At 47.0% G+C, this 18,015-nt stretch overlaps 2 protein-coding genes across 9 annotated transcripts in view; one reads left to right on the top strand and one right to left on the bottom strand.

The window, feature by feature from the left end:
• LOC308595634 (uncharacterized protein) overlaps window positions 1-6,044 on the top strand; it is a 29,199-nt gene extending 23,155 nt beyond the window's left edge. For all 5 annotated transcript variants that reach the window (XM_081210153.1, XM_081210155.1, XM_081210154.1 and 2 more), the window contains one exon: window positions 3,406-6,044. In XM_081210153.1, the coding sequence (XP_081066279.1) occupies window positions 3,590-5,371 (1,782 nt within the window). In that variant the 5' untranslated portion in view covers window positions 3,406-3,589 and the 3' untranslated portion in view covers window positions 5,372-6,044. The remainder of the gene's footprint in view (window positions 1-3,405) is intronic.
• LOC308595546 (uncharacterized protein) overlaps window positions 1-18,015 on the bottom strand; it is a 124,358-nt gene that overhangs the window by 63,647 nt on the left and 42,696 nt on the right. The gene's annotated exons all lie outside the window — the stretch shown is intronic.

The raw sequence follows: 18,015 nt of genomic DNA, 5'->3' as shown, positions 1-18,015 counted from the left end.
CACCAGCCTGAAGATGACGAGTGAGACCTCGTCGAAACGTCGCCTAGACACCCCAACTCTTACACGGGAAGACACCCGAAGACACCAAAACCTGCATATATATATATATATAAATAGAGAAACACCCTCACAACATGAACAAGCGTGACGATACGTCCCGCCTGCCAGACATCTGGAAAATAGCCCTCCCCACAAAAACCGACACCAGAACCAGAGGCACACAGAACGCCATCTCCAATCAACCACACCAGACCCAAACCCAGACCCTCTCCACAGATAAATTACAGACACCACCCAGTAGCCAAACCATAGTGGCACCTCCGGATGCTGCACCCCCCTGCAATCCCTACACAGATCTGGCTGGCACAGGGCACAAAACCACAGCTCGCCCCTATACACGAAGCCAAGCCAGAGCACAACTAAATGCAGTACAGCCATCTTCTCAGAAAAACTCTTCACAAGAGGTCAAGACACGAAAGCTTTAGCAACTAATCCACACCTAATGACCCTCCTAAGTGGTACTCAGAATATCACTCAAGAAATCACTCAAGATATCCCTCAAGTAATTAATGAACAAAAGAAGAAAAGGCACACTAACCTGGGAACTTCCTCTCTGCCCAGAACGTTGGAGGATATACACCACACCCCCTCAACAGTATTTATAGGAACTCAAACACTGAGATCCTGCTCTGTTCCAGTAACAAGAAGCCGAAAGCACCAGCCTGAAGATGACGAGTGAGACCTCGTCGAAACGTCGCCTAGACACCCCAACTCTTACACGGGAAGACACCCGAAGACACCAAAACCTGCATTCCTGTACCCGTGAAAATCTACGAAAGCAAATATATATATATATATATATGCAGGTTTTGGTGTCTTCGGGTGTCTTCCCGTGTAAGAGTTGGGGTGTCTAGGCGACGTTTCGACGAGGTCTCACTTCGGGTCTTGACACCCGAAGACACCAAAACCTGCATTCCTGTACCCGTGAGAACCTACGAAAGCAAATATATATATATATATATATATATGCAGGTTCTGTTCCAGTAACATGGCTCTGTTCCAGTAACAAGAAGCCGAAAGCACCAGCCTGAAGATGACGAGTGAGACCTCGTCGAAACGTCGCCTAGACACCCCAACTCTTACACGGGAGGACACCCGAAGACACCAAAACCTGCATTCCTGTACCCGTGAAAATCTACGAAAGCATATATATATATATATATATATATATATATATATATATATATATTGCTTCCTGGTCACTGACCGTATTAAAGATATTTGACATTTAAATATGGGAGAGGTATAAAAGTTTATTAGAACCAAGAATTCCCCACTAGCTATCTCCGTTAGAAGTTATGAGTCTTAAGAAAGTCAATTTAAGGGGGAACTGGATTACATATAAAGAACTGATAGTAAAAGAAGCAGGAAAATGGAAAATGAAACCTTATGAAGATGTGAAGGAGCATGTATATGATTGGCTGCATTATTATCAGGTTAATGAAATGTTTAAAAAGGATTTTAAAGAAAGAGGTTTTGATGAAAAAGAATCAAAATTTCAAATGGAAATAATAAATAATGAGTACAAAATTTTATCTAAAATGTATAAAATGTTGCTGGAATGGTATACAAAAGACAAGGAAGTTAAATCAGTTATGATACACTGGGCCAGAGATTTGGGTTGTAGTATACAGTTCAATGACTGGATAAAATTATGGAATGAAAATATAAAATTTATGGCATGCACTGCGTTAAAGGAAAATGTGATGAAAATGGTTTATAGATGGTATATTACACTCGTAAAATTGGCAAAAATGTATAAAACATGTAATAAGTGTTGGAAATGTAAAGAAAAAGAGGGAACATTTTACCATATGTGGTGGGATTGCAAGAAGGTGAAGGGTTTCTGGGAACTGATATATAATGAGTTGAAAAAGATGTTGAAATATACATTTGTTAAGAAACCAGAGGCTTTTCTTTTAGGAATATTAGGAAATGAGATAAATAGAAAGGACTGTAAACTCTTCCAATACGCAGTAACTGCAGCGAGAATACTACTGGCCCAAAAATGGAAACAGGAACAACTACCGACGTTAGAAGAATGGAGAATGAAACTGATGGACTATGCAGAACTAGATAAACTAACGGGGAAGATCAGATATCTACGAGACCAAAAGTTCATCGAAGATTGGGGAAAATTTTCAGATTATTTGAAATGTATATGTTATGAGCAAACAACGCTAGTGGGATTTCAAAAAGCTCTGTGAATGTTTGAGGAATATTGTGTAGAAGAAAAATAAGAGGGTGAAGGTATATAAATTGCAATATAAAAATTAGGAAATGTGTAATTAAAAAATTGAATAATGGATGATTGTTAGAGAGGCTGAAGGAAGTCCAAAAGAGAAAATATGTGATAAATTTAGATTGGATAGTATAAATGTATGTTGGAAAATTAATAAAAAATATTTATAATAAATAAATATATATATAAGTACAAAAAAATCTTTTCTAAAAAAACCTGAAGCCTTTTTATTGGGATTGAAAGGGAAGGAAATTAAAAAGAAGGATAAAAATCTTTTCTTGTACGCCACGACAGCAGCTAGAGCTATGTTGTCCCAGAACTGGAAAACTGATACTCTACCTACAGTCATGGAATGGCAGACCAAAATGATGAATTATGCAGAATTGGCTAGATTGTCAGGAAAAATACGGGACCAAGATGAAAAGAAGTTTGTTGAAAATTGGAGTAAATATTTGGTATATGTAAGAGAAAATGGTAAAACTTTAAAGCCACTGGCAGGGTTGGAGAAACTCTAACGGCATAAGACAAAATAGTATTAAATAGAATACGTGATGTTATAACTATATGATACTTACTGAAGAGATGGAGGGAAGTCCGAAGCTCGGCAGAGCTTAAGGCTTAGGTGGATGGATAAATCTATAATGAGTGTATGTATTCTATGTGTATGTGTAATAATGAAAATCAGTAAAAACTGATTAAAGTGTGTGTGTGTGTGAGAGAGAGAGAGAGAGAGAGAGAGAGAGAGAGAGAGAGAGAGGTGATGGAGGATTATGATGCCGAGGATGGGAAATGTCCAAAGGAACGATGAACCAGAGAAAAGGGGGGCCTCTTCATGGACAGAGAGCAGCTGCCTTTCCTTGTGAGGAAACAATTGATTTGAAAAGGCTGTATTCCAAGATCATGCTGCGCTATTAACAATGATTGAGGATTATGAAAGGTGGTGATGCATTACTATCATTTGACATCACTGCATCTTCATTTCCTAAAAACTGGGAACATGGGTAGGAGACGGGGGAATATAGGAAATGTTGAAATAAGAAAAGCTGCTAATGGCATTTGATGTGTTCTCTTTCCCTTTGTTCTCTTCCTTGAAACCAAAATAGGATTGCCTTTCCGCCCATTCTGAAGAAGGTGATACAGAAGACAGTCAGAATTCCAGGAGATGAGGAACCTTTCGTTTCATTAGGAATAGCCATTAAAAAGTGTGAAATGTGGAATATGCTTCACTGAATGAGCACACATATCTCACATCAATGAACTCAAACAGGGGAGAAACCATTTAAAGGTATGGAGAGTGGAAAAAGTTTCACTGATAGTGGAAAACTTAGAAGACATCAGCGGACTCACATGGGCAAGAAACGATTTCAATGCACAGAGTGTGGAAAGAACTTCAGTCAGAGGGGACACTTAACTTTACATCAACGGACACATACAGGTGAGAAACCTTTTAAATGTATGGAGTGTGGAAAGAGCTTCAGTCAGAATGGAAACCGTAGAAAACATGAACAAACTCACACTGGGGAGAAACCATTTAAATGTATGGAGTGCGGAAAGAGCTTTAGTGATAGTGGAAGCCTTAGAAGACATCAAAGGACTCACACAGGGGAGAAACCATTTAAATGTATGGAGCGTGGAAAGAGCTTCAGTCAGAGGGAACACTTAACTTTACATCAACGGACACATACAGGTGAGAAACCTTATGAATGTATGGAGTGTGGAAAGAGCTTCAGTCAGAATGGAAACCGTAGAAAACATGAACAAACTCACACTGGGGAGAAACCATTTAAATGTATGGAGTGCGGAAAGAGCTTCAGTCGGAATAGTAATCTTAAATTGCACCAGAGGATTCACACAGGGGAGAAACCATTCCAATGTATGGAGTGTGGAAAGAGCTTTAGTGATAGTGGAAGCCTTAGAAGACATCAACGGACTCACACAGGGGAGAAACCATTTCAATGTATGGAGTGTGGAAAGAGCTTTGGTGACAGTGGAAGCCTTAGAAGACATCAAAGGACTCACACAGGGGAGAAACCATTTAAATGTATGGAGCGTGGAAAGAGCTTCAGTTTCAATGCAACCCTTCGAAGCCATCAACAAACTCACACAGGGGAGAAACCATTTAAATGTATGGAGTGTGGAAAGAGCTTCAGTAATAATAGTAATCTTAAATTGCACCAGAGGATTCACACAGGGGAGAAACCATATAAATGTTTGGAGTGTGGAAAGAGCTTTATTGATAATGGAAAACTTAGAAGACATCAACGGACTCACACAGGAGAGAAACCATTTAAATGTTTGGAGTGTGGAAAGAGATTCTTTTTCAATGGACACCTTAGAACACATCAATGGACTCACTCAGGAGAGAAACCATTTAAATGCCTGGAGTGTGGAAAGAGCTTCAGTCAGAGTGGAGACCTTAGAAAACATCAACGGACTCACACAGGGGAGAAACCATATAAATGTTTGGAGTGTGGAAAGAGCTTCAGTTTCAATGGAAACCTTAGAACACATCAACAGACTCACATGGGGGAGAAACCATTTAAATGCATGGAGTGCGGAAAGAGCTTCAGTCAGAGTGGAGACCTTAGAAAACATCAACGGACTCACACAGGGGAGAAACCATATGAATGCATGGAGTGCAGAAAGAGCTTTAGTGATAGTGGAAGCCTTAGAAAACATCAACGGACTCACACAGGGGAGAAACCATTTAAATGTATGGAGTGTGGAAAGAGCTTCAGTTTCAATGCAGCCCTTCGAAGCCATCAACGGACTCACACAGGGGAGAAACCGTATAAATGTATGGAGTGTGGAAAGAGCTTCAGTCAGAGTAGACAGCTCAATATACATCAACCGATTCATACAGGGGAGAAACCATTTAAATGTTTGGAGTGCGGAAAGAGCTTTAATGATAATGGAACACTTAGAAGACATCAACGGACTCACACAGGGGAGAAACCATATGAATGCATGGAGTGTGGAAAGAGCTTCAGTCAGAGTGCACACCTTAGAAATCATCAACAGATTCACACAGGGGAGAAACCAGAGCTTCAGGCAGAGTGGGCACCTTAGAAAACATCAAGACACACAGCGGAGAAATCATTTAAATGTATGGACTCTGGAAGGAGCTCCAGTCAGAGTGGAACCCTTGATTTATGTCAACAAACTCACACAAAACACAAACCTTATAAATATGAGGAAAGTAGATAGAGGTTCAGTCCTAGTGGAAGTTGTAAATCAACAGACTCACGGACAAGAAGAACTTTAGTACTTGAAACCCTTCAAACCATCAAGAACCTCAAAGAGGAGAAGCAGTTTAAATGAAAAGATTGCAAAAAGTGCTTTATTTATAAAGGAGTGTTTATCTGGATTGCTGGTGGTCAGTGAGGATTAGGGCCGGGCGATATATTGTTCCAAACTGGTTTCTAGACCACATCGTGATAACCTTTCAAAAACAATTGATACGGCAACATACCTAGAATCACAGTGTGTATTTCTGTGATGCCCATTTGCTTGGAAGCTTTTCTTCATGAAGCCCTTGCAGATTCCGAGTTGCTGACTTCCCTCCCAGATGACAGGAAGCAAAACACACACATCCATTGCCCTGTGTCGTTCCACCCTCTTTCCTCCCTTGCTCCCTTCTGCCGGTTTGTGTGCCTGACTTAGATATCCTGCATGCTGTATTTTTCTATTGCTGAAACTGGATTTGCTCTCAGGAGCCAAGTTTTGTGCCTCACTGGGGACCCAGTGAGAACTGTCATAGAATCATAGAATCCTAGAGTTGGAAGAGACCACAAGGGCCATCGAGTCCAACCCCCTGCCAAGCAGGAAACACCATCAGAGCACTCCTGACATATGGTTGTCAAGCCTCTGCTTAAAGACCTCCAAAGTAGGAGACTCACCACACTCCTTGGCAGCAAATTCCACTGTCGAACAGCTCTTACTGTCAGGAAGTTCTTCCTAATGTTTAGGTGGAATCTTCTTTCTTGTAGTTTGGATCCATTGCTCCGTGTCCGCTTCTCTGGAGCAGCAGAAAACAACCTTTCTCCCTCCTCTATGTGACATCCTTTTCTATATTTGAACATGGCTATCATATCACCCCTTAACCTCCTCTTCTCCAGGCTAAACATGCCCAGCTCCCTTAGCCGTTCCTCATAAGGCATCGTTTCCAGGCCTTTGACCATTTTGGTTGCCCTCCTCTGGACACGTTCCAGTTTGTCAGTGTCCTTCTTGAACTGTGGTGCCCAGAACTGGACACAGTACTCCAGGTGAGGTCTGACCAGAGCAGAATATAGTGGCACTATTACTTCCCTTGATCTAGATGCTATACTCCTATTGATGCAGCCCAGAATTGCATTGGCTTTTTTAGCTGCCGCGTCACACTGTTGGCTCATGTCAAGTTTGTGGTCAACCAAGACTCCTAGATCCTTTTCACATGTACTGCTCTCAAGCCAGGTGTCCCCCATCTTGTATTTGTGCCTCTCATTTTTTTTGCCCAAGTGCAATACTTTACATTTCTCCCTGTTAAAATTCATCTTGTTTGTTTTGGCCCAGTTCTCTAATCTGTCAAGGTCGTTTTGAAGTGTGATCCTGTCCTCTGGGGTGTTAGCCACCCCTCCCAGTTTGGTGTCATCTGCAAATTTGATCAGGATGCCCTTGAGTCCATCATCCAAGTCGTTGATAAAGATGTTGAATAAGACCGGGCCCAAGACAGAACCCTGTGGCACCCCACTAGTCACTCTTCTCCAGGATGAAGAGGAACCATTGATGAGCACTCTTTGGGTTCGGTCAGTCATCCAGTTACAAATCCACTGAGTGGTAGCATAGTCAAGACCACATTTTACCAGTTTCTTTACAAGAATATCATGGGGCACCTTGTCAAATGCCTTGCTGAAATCAAGGTAGGCTACATCCACTGCGTTCCCTTCATCTACCAGGCTTGTAATTCTGTCAAAAAACGAGATCAGGTTAGTCTGACATGACTTATTTTTCAGAAATCCATGCTGACTATTGGTGATCACAGCATTCCTTTCTAGGTGCGCACAGACTGTTTGCTTAATGATCTGCTCCAGAATCTTCCCTGGTATTGATGTCAGACTGACTGGGCGGTAATTATTTGGGTCCTCTCTTTTCCCCTTTTTGAAAATAGGGACAACATTTGCCCTCCTCCAGTCTGCCGGGACTTCGCCTGTTCTCCAGGAATTCTCAAAGATGACTGCCAGTGGTTCTGAGATCACATCTGCCAGTTCTTTTAATACTCTTGGATGCAGTTCATCTGGCCCTGGAGACTTGAATACATCTAAACTGGCCAAGTATTCTTGTACTATCTCCTTAGTTATTCTGGGCTGTGTTTCCTTTGCTGAATCATTTGCTCCAAATTCTTCAGGTCGGGCATTGTTTTCCTTATCGGAGAAGACTGAGGCAAAGAAGGCATTGAGGAGTTCAGCCCTTTCTGTGTCCCCTGTTTGCATTTCACCATCTTCTCCTCTGAGTGACCCCACTGTTTCTTTGCTCTTCCTTTTGCTACGAACATACCTATAGAAGCCTTTTTTGTTGCTTTTAACCTCTCTAGCAAGCCTGAGTTCATTCTGTGCTTTAGCTTTTCTGACTTTGTGTCTACACGTGCTGGCTATTTGTTTGAATTCCTCTTTGGTGGTTTTCCCCCTTTTCCATTTTTTGTACACATCCTTTTTTAAAATTAACTCAGTTAAAAGTTCTTTAGATAGCCACCCTGGCTTCTTTAGGCACCTTCCATGTTTCCGTCTCATTGGTATTGCCTGACGTTGTGCTTTTACTATCTCCCTCTTAACAAACTCCCAGCCATCATGAACTCCCTATCCTTTTAGTATTACTGTCCATGGGATCTCACCCAGCACTTCCCTAAGTTTTATGAAGTCGGCTTTCTTAAAGTCAAGAAATTGAGTCCTAGTATGCTTGGCTGCTCCTTTCCGCTGTATAGTAAACTTCAGAAGAGCATGATCACTCGCGCCTAATGATCCTTCCACTTCTACCCCACTAACCAGGTCATCAACATTGGTTAGGACCAGATCTAAAATGGCTGTTCCTCTTGTTGCTTCTCCCACTTTCTGGACAATGAAGTTGTCTGCAAGGCCAGTGAGGAATCTGTTTGACCTTATGCTCTTGGCTGAGTTTGACATCCAACAAATATCCGGGTAATTGAAGTCCCCCATTACTACTATCTCCCTTCCTTTTGCATGCTTGGCCATCTGTTCCAGGAAGGCATCATCTATGTCCTCCGTTTGGCTTGGGGATCTATAGTAAACTCCCACAATGAGGTCACTGTTATTCTTCTCTCCCTTAATTTTGACCCAAATGCTCTCACTTTGGCTTTGATGTTCTAAATCTTGGATCTCTTCACAGGTATACACATCCCTGACATATAACGCCACTCCTCCTCCTTTCTTGTCTGGTCTGTTTCTCTGAAATAGATTGTATCCCCCCATTATTACATTCCAATCGTGGGACTTATCCCACCAGGTTTCAGTGATGCCTATTATGTCATATTTAGTTTGCTGTACCAAGAGCTCAAGCTCATCTTGTTTATTTCCCATGCTTTGCGCATTAGTGTACAGACATTGAAGTCCATTAATCATTCCCCCGTGTCTCTTATTTAAGGATTTTTTCCTCCCACCACTAGGTCTGCGTGCTGTTTGCTCCATTTGGTCTATGACATTTGGATGATCATCTTCATCAATTGATAGGCTCCTACCTTCAGGAGCACTGTCTCCCTCCCCCACATTAGTCAGTTTAAAGCCCTCCTGATGAGGTTTCTGAGATTTTTGGCAAAAACATTTCTCCCAACTGTTGTGAGGTGCAGCCCATCGCTTGCCAGAAGTCCATCTTCAAGAAACTGCAGTCCGTGATCTAAGAATCCAAACCGTTCCTGTTTACACCATCTGCGAAGCCAGCTGTTCACTTCCACTATTTTCCCCTCTCTCCCTGGGCCACGCCGTTCAACTGGGAGGAGAGATGAGATGACAATTTGTGCATTTAGTTGCTTCAATTTCCTGCCGAGAGCCTCGTAGTCTCTTTTGATCTTCTGGAGGCTATTGCTTGCAGTGTCATTGGTTCCCACATGAACCAAGAGGAAGGGGTATTTGTCAGTGGGTTTTATGATTCCTTGCAGTCGTTCAGTTACATCTTGGATCTTAGCCCCGGGGAGACAGCACACTTCCCGAGACATCTTGTCAGGCCCACAGATCACTGCTTCTGTTCCCCTATCACCACTACACGCCTCCTCTTAGGTTTGGTCGGGGTTCTTCCATGAGCTGTCCGTTCCAAGGTCGCCTGCACATTCCCTGAGGACTGACTTTGTTGCTCGTCTTCATTTACCTGATCGACAGAAATGAGGGAGAGATCCTCAAATGGCGTCTGCTCTTCGTCTTCCATGCTAGGGGAGAGGACCTCAAAGCGATTGTGTAATTCTAAACAATCAGAACGAACCCTGGGCCTCCTACTTCTTTGAGTCACGTTTCTCCATATATCCGGCTCCTGTGTTGGTGAACTAGCCTCCTTCTCTGGGGAGTCCCCTGTCTCCTCCTTGATGGAGGCGGTGTGGTCTGTTGCTTCCAAGAAGAGCTCCAGCTCTCTAATTCTTTGGAGCGTAGCTACCCTTTCCTCCAGTTTCTGGACTTTGTCTTTTAAGAGGGCAATCAACATGCAATTGCTGCAGGTAAAGCTGCCTGCAACCTTTGGCAAGATGGCAAACATTGCGCAGGAACCGCAGGCGACAGCAGCTGTTCCCTCCCCCTCCATCTTGAGAATGTGTCGTTGGGGGTGGCTACAGCGGTCCTCCATCATAAAAAGCGTGAAGACAGGACAAATAACTCCCCCCCCCACAAAAAAACCTAGGTCTCCCCCAACAAACGTTTGAGACTAGCTCCCCTAAATCTAAAAGATGGGTCAAACTGTGCACGCCGCTAGGCGCGCGCTGCTGCCCTACAAGCTCTGATAAGCTCCTCCCACAGCTAATCACCTTCCTCAACAGAAACCCTGCCCCCTCTGACCTTTACACAGGGAAAACAGCTAATCAGCCACAAAGAAACACAAGCACACAAGAGAAAACCCTTTTTGCTCCTTCTTCAACTTCTTTCCTGCTAGCTCTGATAAGCTCCTCCCACAGCTAATCACCTTCCTCAACAGAAACCCTGCCCCCTCTGACCTTTGCACAGGGAAAACAGCTCTGTATGCTTTGAAAGCTCAGTAAACTATTACTGAAGAAGTCCTGCTGCCTCTGTGTGTGTTTTTGACCTCAGTGTGGGACTTGCTCTACACGTGGCCCCTACTCTCCTCCTGCCCTGGAGTTGCTTTACTCAAGCATGCAAGACGGGTGCATCTGTGTGCACTCAAAAGCAAATAAAGTAGGACTCGCCTTTCTATGAGAGTACAGTGGTACCTTGGGTTACAGATGCTTCAGGTTACAGACACTTCAGGTTACAGACTCTACTAACCCAGATATAGTACTTCGGGTTAAGAACTTTGCTTCAGGATGAGAACAGAAATCGCACGGCGGCAGCAGGAGGCCCCATTAGCTAAAGTGGTGTCTAGGTTAAGAACAGTTTCAGGTTAAGAACGGACTCCGGAAGGAATTAAGTTCTTAACCTGAGGTACCACTGTAATGTGTTTTCAACTGTTTTATTGGTTTTTAAAAATTTCGTAATCTGCTCTAGGAGATTCGGATTACAGACAGGGAACTAACAGTAATGATGATGATGTTACATTGCTTAACGCTCCCCCTCCCCAGTCATGAATACTTGAGGGCACTCCTGGGTCCATCATGGTCGCTTGAGGCTCAGGTGCCCATGTCCAGCTCAGGCTAGTTCCCCACCCCACAGACCTTTAGGGACAGAGAGGACACCAGATGGGATGGTTGCAACGCTCTCTGTGTGGAACTGCCTTGAAGGCAACTCAGGAACTGGTCCAAAACGCAGCAGCCAGATGATTGGCTGGGCTGCCTCTCTTTATGAATGGCATTTCTCTCCCACCTCTTTGCCCAAGGAGATCAAGGTGGCATCCATGGGACTACCCCTCCCCACTGAGTCCCCCCACAACTAACACATTGGATTCCTGTTTTAAAACAGTTGCACTGGTTGTTTCCTTTCCAGCAGGACCTCTCCTGCTCTCAATGCCTTGGTTTGTGAGACCTCCAGTGGTGCTATCGTAGAACTATAGAGGTGGATGGCACCCCAAGGATCATCTAGTCCAACCCACAGTAATCTCAGAGGGCAAACTTGCATCTGGAGGAACTGAGCACTGGAGGAGAAAATGGGCCCTGCAGGATCAGGCCAGAGGCCTCCCTCCTATAGGGGAGACAGAGCAGAGGAGCCGCCCATTGCCCTCTCCTCCTCCACAGATTGGCCTCCTCCTCTTTTAATACCACCTTTATTAGTGGCCTCTGCCTCATGTGGGAGGGAGTTCCACAGGTTTACTCTGCCCTGCAAGAGGAAGCGCTTTCTCTTCTCTGCCTTCCTTCCTTCCTTCCTTGCACAGGTGAGGTTTTAGGGACCAGGGTATATTTCATGTCTGAATGTTTCTGTCCGCCACCAACCTCTGTTATACAAGGGGACTGATCCATACATCTGAATGGGGTTTCATTTGCATGCATTTCCCCACTCCTGGATCCAAGGGGTCAGCAGCGCATTCATGCAAAGGAAGAGCAGAGCTGCCGCCCTCCTGCGACCCTCCGCGCCCTGACTTGCCCCCCTCTCGCCATGCAGCGCTGGGACCCCCGCTCTCCCCATGGGCCCTATCCTGGGAGAGAGGAGACTCACCGGATCCCAGCAGGCGCCCCCAGGCAGCCTCTGCAGAGCCGAACCAACGGGACCCCCACACGCCCGACTTCTTGCAGGAAAGGGAGGGGTTGGGCTTTCGCTCTGGAGGACCCTGCCCCCCCCGTCTTACTTTCCTGTCTAGGAATCTAGCTCGTTTCTGTTTAACCCTTGGCAAGCCGAGCGCACCCAACTCACGCCTCTCCCTCTCTCGAGAGCAGGAGCATCGCGCACCAATGGCATCCCGAGAAGGCGGAGGAGGAGAGGTTTATGGATTACTTCCGGCAAGGGATACCTTCAGTTTTGGACAGCAGCTGAAAGGCCCCCTAACAGGTGGCCCCTGAACACGGGTCCTAAGAAATCTTCACTGGCTCCCGGTCGGTTTCCGAGCACCATTCAAAGTGCTGGCACTGACCTTGAAAGCCCTAAATGGTCTCAGCCCAGTAGAAGGGAAGGAGCGTCTCCACGTCCATCGCTCAGCCCGGACACTGAGGTCCAGCTCCGAGGGCCTTCTGGCAGGTCCCTCATTGCGAGAAGTGGGGTTACAGGGGGCCTTTTCTGTTGTCGTGACTGCCCTGTGGAATGCCCTCCCACCAGATGTCAAGGAGATAAACCATTATACGCAGCGGCGTAGCGTGGGTTGTCAGCACCTGGGGCAAGGCAAGTAATTTGCGCCCCCTAACCCCTAACCTGCCGCCGCTGCCAGCTTCTTCTTGCTGCTGCCTGGTCTGGTCTGGTGTGGTTCTCTCCCGCGCTCAGCGCTGCGCTGGGCGGCCGCTGCACTGTCCCTCCACCAGATAGTCCCTCGCTCTATCTCCGCACTGCACGCCTGGCACCCACCCCCTCCACAGTGGGCGGCGACCCAGCGGCTCGGATCGGATTCGCCCAGCCAGCACTGCAGTGAGAGTGAGTGAGTGAGCCAGGTAGGGGCAGAGAGCTGCGAGTGCGAGCGTGCCCCCCCCCAGATGTTCCGCCCGGTGGGGCCGGGCCCCCCTGCACCCCCCACACTACGCCACTGATTATACGACCTTCATAGACGCCTGAAAGCAGCTCCGTATCGGGAAGCTTTTAATATTTCATGTTGGGTCATGTTTTCTTCTATTCTTTTGGAAGCTGCCCAGAGACAATGTTCTTGTTCTTGTTGTACATGTTGTTGTCGTTGGACATCCAGCTTTTCATAGCCAACAACACAGAGATAAAGGGCTGCTTCGTTCTGTGCTTTTGGACTCCTATGTGGGCTTGTGGTTCTGGTGCTTGTGGATCTCATGGGATTTAATGTCTTGCCATTATAAATGCACGGGGATAAGCGCATTTACACAGACACATTTCCGCAAAAAGACCCAAACTCCGGTATGTAGCCGCAGGTGATACAATTGGAGCCTTTCTGCAAATGGCCTTTGCAACACAACTCACTGGGTGGTAACAAAGTAGACACATTTGCCTCTTTACAACGTAGCCCCGTTTCCTCAATGAATCCACCCATTTCTTGATGAAATAGAACTTCTGCCAGGAAAACCTGAGCTGAAATAGTAAGGAGAGCAAAACAGCAGCCCTGTCTGACCCAAGTCACGTGGCGGGATATTCTTCCTGAGCCCCCGCCCCCTCCGTGAGATGGGTATGACATCATGGATGATCCATTGGTGATCCACATGATCCAAGCAGACTGGTCCAAAGAGCAGATCTCTAGGCCTGAATGAAAGGGGTCTGCGATGATGGATTCTGGAGTCAAGAAATCCTCCCTTTCCGATGATCTCTCAGGCTGGCCAGGAAAAGGCAGCGAGCAGGAATCCTCAGGCATCCCGACGGACAGACCTGTCATGTTGCCAAAACACGAACTTGGAGTCTGATCTGATTTCCAGATACAACTCATTTTGTGACGCAACCGGGGATGTTTTTGGGGGTGCTCTCTCTGTGACGGGGGGGGCGATTATTTGAGGGTGTACAAATTGCAACGCGCTTTAGTTCTGGGCTGCTTCACTCCTCGCATGGAGGGGGGGGGCTCTGCCTGCAAACAGATCAACAGCTGCCTTGCTTTCTTCCGGGCCGCATTGTGCTACCTCTGAGGGAGACACAAGGGAGGAATTTTATCTGGGTGTCGGGATGTGTGTGTGCTCCATTTTCCCCGTAACACAGGAGTCACAGAGCCCAACTTGCTGCTCAATGTCTACCAAAACATGGACGGATCTAACTTCGTGGCGTGGGGGAGGGAAGGATTTTGCAATGTAAACATTGTGGGGGAGGGGACCCCACTTTGCAGCTGGATTGCCGGGATCAGCCCCTCCCCCGCTCTCCTGATCGCAGAAGGAAGGGGGGAGGGGGGAAACCTTCCTCTCCTCCCCCCCTCAATTCTTTCCCTCCCCTCCCGGCACCTCCTCCTCTCACCCCGCCCCCACAACCCCAATTCCCGCCCCCCATACGCTGCACCCCTTCCTCCTCCTCTTCCTCCTCCTCCTCCAATCCGGCTTCTGCTCCAGGAATGGGGGGGAAGGTATCCCCCTCCCAAACTGCCTGCTTTTCCCGGATGTGGAGCTTCCACTCCGGATTGCTGCTCTGCCCCATAGCTCTAGGGGGCGCGCTTTCGGACCCCCCCCCCCCACCCCGTGGATGTTGGAGGAAAGGAAAGGAGAATCGGGAGCGAGGACAAAGAGGTAAAGGGGTTGCGGGGGGGGGAGAGGGGAGAAAAGGACCCAGAGACCCCCGCCAGCTCCCCCAAGCGCCTTCTGTGGGCCCCGTGGCAGGGCCTGGATCCCGGCACGCGTGCTGCGAAGGGGGCTTTCCTTGGCCCCTCAGGCACCTTGGCAGTGGCAGACATGGGGCGCGCACCCAGGGGGTCCCCACGAGCGCCCCTTGCCCCGTTTCCACTGGCTCCGTGCGGAGAGAGGCGAGCTATAGGAAGGTTAAGTGGCGCGAGAGACGCCTGGATAGAGACCCCCCCTGCCCCTCCCTTGCGCGTGTTGGTGGCCCCCTCCGGATGGAGAGATGGGACCGCCCGGCGAGGGGTGAGCCGAGCCACGTGGGGTCTTTGGGTTAATATAATTTTTAAAAACTGCTCCTTTTTACCCAAGAGCCCATATAGAGGCCTTTTGTAGGTTCTCTATCTGTAGGAGAAAATTAACAGAGACCAACCAGAGAATACTGAGAAGCAAAGCAGCTAGTAAGCCTGATCTTTAATAATAATAATAATATTTATATCCCGCCCTCCCTGGCCGAAGCTGGGCTCAGAACAGCTAACAACAGGAAAATAGACAACATTCTGAAATCGTTTCATTATAAAATCAGTTTAAATCTGATTCATGGCAACTGTTAACAGGGTCCTCACTCACCACAAGCAGGAGAGAGGAGGACCCAGAATCAAGGTGTGTCCGCCCTTATATAGACATTTTTAATTGCCCACCCTGGAGTCCAAGACCACCCCCAGAAACATCATACATACAACACAGAAAAGGTGGTCTACAACAGAAATATCTGGGTTTTGGCCACTCTTTTGTTATTTTAACTACTTAATTCCTTAATCTAGGTCACAGGCTCACATCCTGCTCATATCTGGAATGTGCCCTTTAGACAGGATTTGTGAGGAAAGAGACAATGGGGAGGTTTCCCACTTTGATCTTGCAGAGAAATATTTGAGGTCAATTTGTGCAAGACCTTTTCTGTGGGGTTTCAGACATGTGGTTTATATATACAGTTATGAACATTTTTATCATTATTTATGACCTTAAAATTCTTATAACAGGATGCAGGGGAGACTTCTCCCAGAGTGGGAGGGGGCCGAGGAAGTGGGGGGGGAGACGTCTCCATCGTGGCACCCAAGGGGAATCTCCGGAGGGTCCACCTTGGCCTCTCCCTCCTGCTTAGGAAGGAGACCAGAGAGGGATCCCTGGATAGTTGGGGGTCCTGTCCCCCCACTCCTTCCTTCCTGCAACCTCCATCCTCTTCCCACCCCATAAGCCCCTGCCCTGTCGAGACACAGCGCTTCTGCCGAGTCCAACCATTGTTCCCCCTGGAGAGGAGAGGAAATCCCCAGAGGAAGAGGGGAGGGGAGAGGCCTTCTCAGAAGCGGCTTTTTGTTTCCACAATCCCACCCAGGAAGCAGCCAGAAACCTTTTCCTCTCTCTCGGGCTTCCATCTTTAAGTTTAGTTTCCACTGCCTGGTTCATTGAGGGTGAGGATAATGTACACCTGTCATCAGAAACAGGGGTGCAGAGTCCATGGAATGGCTCGAAAGCATTTCTGTTCCTCTTATTCTTTCTAGGCAATGTCAGAGTGACTGACAAGCTGAGATACAACCTATCAGCATCTGATGACAGCCATTGCACGAATCTTCCCAGTCAAAGGACCCATTTTCATGATAGAATGTGCCTGTGGCTGGAGGCTCTACATACCGGGTGTGCCTGTGGAGGCCAAAGACTGCCAGTATTAGCACAGGTGAGGTGTGTGACCTTCCCAAATTTACAAACTGTATGTGAATGAGAGTTTGTGGGTGGGATTATACTTTACGGCAACCCTGTGATTTTCTCCACCCATAACATTTCGTAAGCTAATATTGCAGTACGAATTCCAAAATAACTACAAAAAGTCACAAGATAATAATAACAATTGCATTCATACCCCGCCCATCTGGCTGGGTTTCCCCAGCTACTCTGGGCAGCTTACAGAACATATAAGAAAGAGTAAAGCATCCAAATTAAAAAACCTCCCGATACAGAGCTGCCTTCAGCTGCCTTCTAAATGTCAGATAGCTGCTCATTTCCTTGACCTCTGAAGGGAGGGCGTTCCATGGGGCAGGAGGCCATCTGCCTGGTTCCCTGGAACTTCGCTTCTCACAGTGAGGGAACCAGCAGAAGACCATGACACATTAAAGGTCAGAACCAACAGTTTGAATTGTGCTAAGAAATACACTGGGAGCCAAGGAAGATCCTTTAGGACCAGTGATATGTGGTCTCAGCGGCTACTACCAGTCACTAGTTTAGGTCCACATTCTGGATTAGTTGCAGCTTCTGAGTCACCTTCAAAGGTAGCCCCATGTATAGCACATGGCAGTAGTCTAACCAGGAGATAACCAGAGCATGGACTACTCTGGCAAAACAGTCAGCGGACAGGGAAGGTCTCAGCCTGCGCACCAGATGGAGCTGGTAGACAGCTGCACTGGACATAGAAATGACCTCCATGAACAGCTGTGAGTTCAAAATCAAGGACCAGGGAGTCGCCCACACCTGTCTGTCCCCGTCACCAAGGGGCAGTACTTCTGTCTTGTCAAGATTCAACCTCAATCTGATAGCTGCCATCCATCCTCCAATCATCTCCAGACAGCCACACAGGGCATTCACCGCCTTCACTGGTTCCAATTTAAAACTGGGTATCATCCACATACTGGTGAACACCCAAGCCAAACCCCCTGATGATCTCTCCCAGCAGCTTCATATAGATATTAAAAAGCATAGGGGAGCACACAGGGGTCTGAACACTCATCCCCCAACACCGCTTTCTGGACACGGCCCAGGAGGAAGGAGGGGAACCACCGTATAACAGGGCCCAAGCTCCCCTAAAGGGTCCAGAGGGATACAATGGTCAGAGGTCTCCAAAGCCGCTGAGATCCAGCAGAACCAGGAAATAGCTTCCCCCTCGGCCTCTAACCCATCATGGATCATCAACCAGGGCAGTTTCAATCTCATTATGTGGCTTGAATCACGATTGGAAGGATAATGGTGGCAGGACCTTTCTTGGTCCTGCAGCCCACAACAGCTTCAGCTGCAATACTTTTAAAAGCTTTGAAGGGGCCACTGGATGGAAGTCTGGGCAGTGTGTTTGGGGGTTCTGGGCTGCCCAGACTACCAGACCCCCTTCTCAGCCTGGCTGATATGGTCCCAAGGAAAGCAGAGCAGTAGGTTTGGCACCAGCTTGGCTGCAGGAGTTGAATGAAGAAGGTGT

This window comes from Podarcis bocagei (assembly GCF_964188305.1).
Source record: "Podarcis bocagei genome assembly, chromosome: 10".
NCBI classification, from domain to species: domain Eukaryota; kingdom Metazoa; phylum Chordata; class Lepidosauria; order Squamata; family Lacertidae; genus Podarcis; species Podarcis bocagei.
The sequence above is the reverse complement of the archived record's forward strand: the minus strand, read 5'-3'. Positions and strand labels throughout refer to the sequence as shown.